This window comes from Triticum aestivum, chromosome 4B (assembly GCF_018294505.1).
Source record: "Triticum aestivum cultivar Chinese Spring chromosome 4B, IWGSC CS RefSeq v2.1, whole genome shotgun sequence".
Lineage (NCBI taxonomy): Eukaryota > Viridiplantae > Streptophyta > Magnoliopsida > Poales > Poaceae > Triticum > Triticum aestivum.
In genome coordinates, this window is record NC_057804.1 from 465,276,430 (window position 1) to 465,279,934 (window position 3,505).

General features: G+C 44.1%; 1 protein-coding gene across 4 annotated transcripts in view; it reads left to right on the forward strand.

Moving 5' to 3' along the window:
- Positions 1–1,385: 1,385 nt before the first annotated feature.
- The window catches only part of LOC123092738 (protein MOS2), a 5,128-nt gene continuing 3,008 nt past the window's right edge, over positions 1,386–3,505 (forward strand). For 2 of the 4 annotated variants that reach the window (XR_006444823.1, XR_006444824.1), the window contains exon 1: positions 1,386–2,905. Coding sequence is in view for 2 of the 4 variants with exons in the window: in XM_044514557.1 (XP_044370492.1) it covers positions 1,514–2,851 (1,338 nt within the window). In the remaining 2 variants the exon portion in view is untranslated. The remainder of the gene's footprint in view (positions 2,906–3,505) is intronic. The other 2 variants (XM_044514557.1, XM_044514558.1) reach the window with 1 other exon arrangement.

Below are 3,505 nucleotides of genomic sequence, written 5' to 3' on the forward strand. Positions count from 1 at the left end.
TGGTTGTGACAAGTGGTGCCACTTGTCAGCATCTCAGAAGGTGGGAAACAATTTCTGTAAAGGATGACCCTGAACTATTAACTAATGATTTTCGTGCACCCCTTAAGTGCTCTATATCTCGCTTACAGCGAGATGGCAGCTCCCCTCGTCTAAAGCTTCCCTGCAGTGTGCACGCGTATGTGCCTACTCAATAGCGTGTTACCAAGTCCTTCATCGTCAATCAGTTCGCTAATGTGTTAATTCGGGTGTTTCTATTTTTTTGTTGTTCTTTTCTTATTTTTCGGTTTGGTTTTCTTACTTCTTCATCGGTTTTATTTCATTTTTCATTTTTCTTCATTGTACTTCTTTTTTGTCATTTCTTCAATTTTTTTTGTTTCTTTCATATTATTTGTTGGTTTTCTTTTTGGTCTCATTTTCTCCTTTCTTTCTTCCATTTTTTGCTTTTTTCTTGGCTTCATCTGTTTTTTGTTTTTACTTTGCTTTTTTTTCTCGGTTTTCATTTTTTTTGCACTTGTTTGTTTGGTTTCCCTTTTCTCCTTTTCCTTTTCTTATTTCAGTTTTTGTTTTACATTTTTCGCATACATAGATAACATATTTAGGACATGTTTAAGCTTTTTTAATTCATTGTTAATATTTTTCAAATGATTTTTTGATAACTATTGTTTCATAGACATTGTACACTTTTGTTATACATCTGTACTCCCTCTGTAAACTAATACATGAGCATTTAGATCACTAAAATAGTGATCTAAACGCTCTTATAATAGTTTACAAAGGGAGTAACTTTTCTAATACAAGTTTATTTTTGTACATGTGGTTAATATTTATTCGATACATTATATATATATATGTTTAATATTTTATATATGCATGTTTATATTTTTTCAAATATATGATTAACATTTTTTTAAACATATATTTTTTTGCTACTTACTTTTTTCATAGACATTGTAGATGTGTTGTATACATCAAACATATTTTTGTACAATTTTAATATTTAAAACATGAATAAAGTTTCTGAATTTTTTATTTTTTGATCTTAGTTTTTTCCATATATTCCCTCCGTTCCTAAATATTTGTCTTTCTAGAGATTTCAACAAGTGACTACATACGAAGTAAAATGAGTGAATCTACACTCAAATATGTCTATATACATCCGTATGTGCCGGTCCATTTGAAATCTCTAAAAGACAAACATTTAGGAATGGAGGGAGTACATGGTATATTTTTTGTCTACAGCAGAAACATTTAGGCGCTCGCTTCAGGCCGTTCATAGGCGCGCCCTAAGCGCCCGTTCCAGCCCACTGATCTGGCAGCCCGCTGTTACCTTTGGTGGGCCAAACCCATAAATATACAGAAAGCCTTTCCAGTGGACCACTGGGGGGCTCAGCCGATACCCAGTCTCAACGTCACACGAACTCGGTTCGTTCTTTCCTGTACTACTAGTACTATTTTTTTCGTGTTTCTGCGTCCCCCACAGACTCCACACGCTTTCCCCCAAATCGCCGCCGCCATGGAGAAGGAGAAGAAGCTGTCCTTCTCCATCCCTTCCAAGCTAAGGCCGCCCAAGCCCCGCCCCGCCGCCGGCGCTGATTCCTCCGCCGCTAGCGGCAACTCCGCTTCCGCGGCCGCTGCCCCCGCCCAGCAATTCGTCACCGAGTTCGATCCGTCGCAAACCCTAGCCGCCGGCGCCGCGTCCGCCGTCATCGCGCCCCTCCCCAACTCCGGCCACTTCCTCAACCACCGCTCCCGCAAACCCTCCTCCCTCCCGACCCCCGAGGAGGAGGCCGCCCTCGCCGCCTCCACCGCCGGTGGCCCCACATTCGTGCTCGACACCTCCGAGGCCCCGGACAATCCCTCCTCCCACATAGGGTATGGCCTCACCCGACGCGGCGCCGATGCCGACGCTGAGGCCGACGCCACGGAGCCGGGGAAGACGCAGTCTTCCAAGGAACCAGAGAAGAAGCCGACCTCTCCAGCCAGAGATGGCGGCTCCAGCGGTGACCTTATGCTGCGACGGTACAAGGAGGACATGGCCAGCCTCCCCGACCACCGTGGTATAGACGAGTTTGCGGAGGTGCCTGTGGAGGGCTTCGGTGCTGCCCTCCTTGCTGGTTACGGCTGGTCAGAAGGCAAAGGGCTCGGCCGCAATAACAAGGAAGATACCAAGGTTGTTGAGTATAACCGCCGTGCCGGTACGCTGGGATTAGGCTACGACCCTTCTGAGGCAGACCCTAAGAAGACTCGCTCTGGCGACTGGGTTATTGGTGGAAAGAAGCCGACAGAGAATGGTGGAAAGAAGTCCGCAGAGAATGGAAATGCAAAGAAGAGAGATAGGGACAAGGAAGACAGAGTCCGGGAGAGGGATTCAAGTGCCCGGCAGAAGAGATCTGGTGATCTTAGGGCTGATAGGGTGGTTCGAGAGAAAGAGAGAAATTCTCGGGATAGTCGAGAAGAAAAGAGTAGCCGTGATGTTGGTAACAAAGTGCGCTGGTTACAGAGCAATATTAGGGTTAGAGTTGTTAATGAGAGGTTCAGCAGAAGGTTGTACCTGCAGAAGGCAAAAATTGTTGATGTGGTTGGACCAACGACATGTGACATAATGATGGATGATGGGTCAGAGCTTGTGCAGGGGGTGGAGCAGGATATGCTTGAAACGGTCCTGCCACGGACAAACGGGCAAGTGCTTGTGCTCTGTGGGAAGCACAAGGGTGTGTATGGGCATCTGGTAGAGAAGAATTCAGAGGCAGAGACTGCAGTAGTGGAGGATGCGGATACAAAAGACATGGTGCGTGTGAAATATGATCAGATTGCAGAGTACGTTGGGGACCCAGAATTGCTTGGGCACTGATTATTTCTTCTTGAGGAGGGGACATCTGTTTTCCAGGAGCTCTTCTAATGTGCGGTAATATCTGTTCCTTAGTAATAACTATCAGTTGCTGCTTGGATGTAAAATCTTGAACACAATGTTAATCGTTTTATTACTATTATTTGTTGCTTGGATGTGTAAAACCTTCAGCAAACTGTCAGTTTTTGCTTTGTATAATCTGTTTGTTTAAGTCTGCTGCATATGGGTCAAAACCTCATGCTAATCGATGATGTCAGAAGGTGACCCTTGTATCTAAGAGTGAATTTCGGAATGCATGCTAAAAATCTCATGAACTTCTTGGCGTCTTGGTGATGGGGTGATCAATAGTTACTATACTGGGACCCTGCCCTTAAACTGCAGATGCTCCGCGCGGGGTTGATTTTGTTTTGGAGTTCTCCTGCTATCCACCGTAAGAGATGAAAGTTTTGCTGAAAACATCTAAAGAAAATCTGAACTACAAATCTCTAAGTTGAAGATAAAAAATTTAAAAGTACTACCTCTGTTCCTAAATATAAGACTGAACTGCCAAAACTTCTTATGTTTATGAAGGATCAAACTACAGGATTAAAAGAAAGGTCAACTAACCTGTTGCCAGGGCTCGAAGTATGCTATTGAAGATCTGTCCCTCCGTTCTTT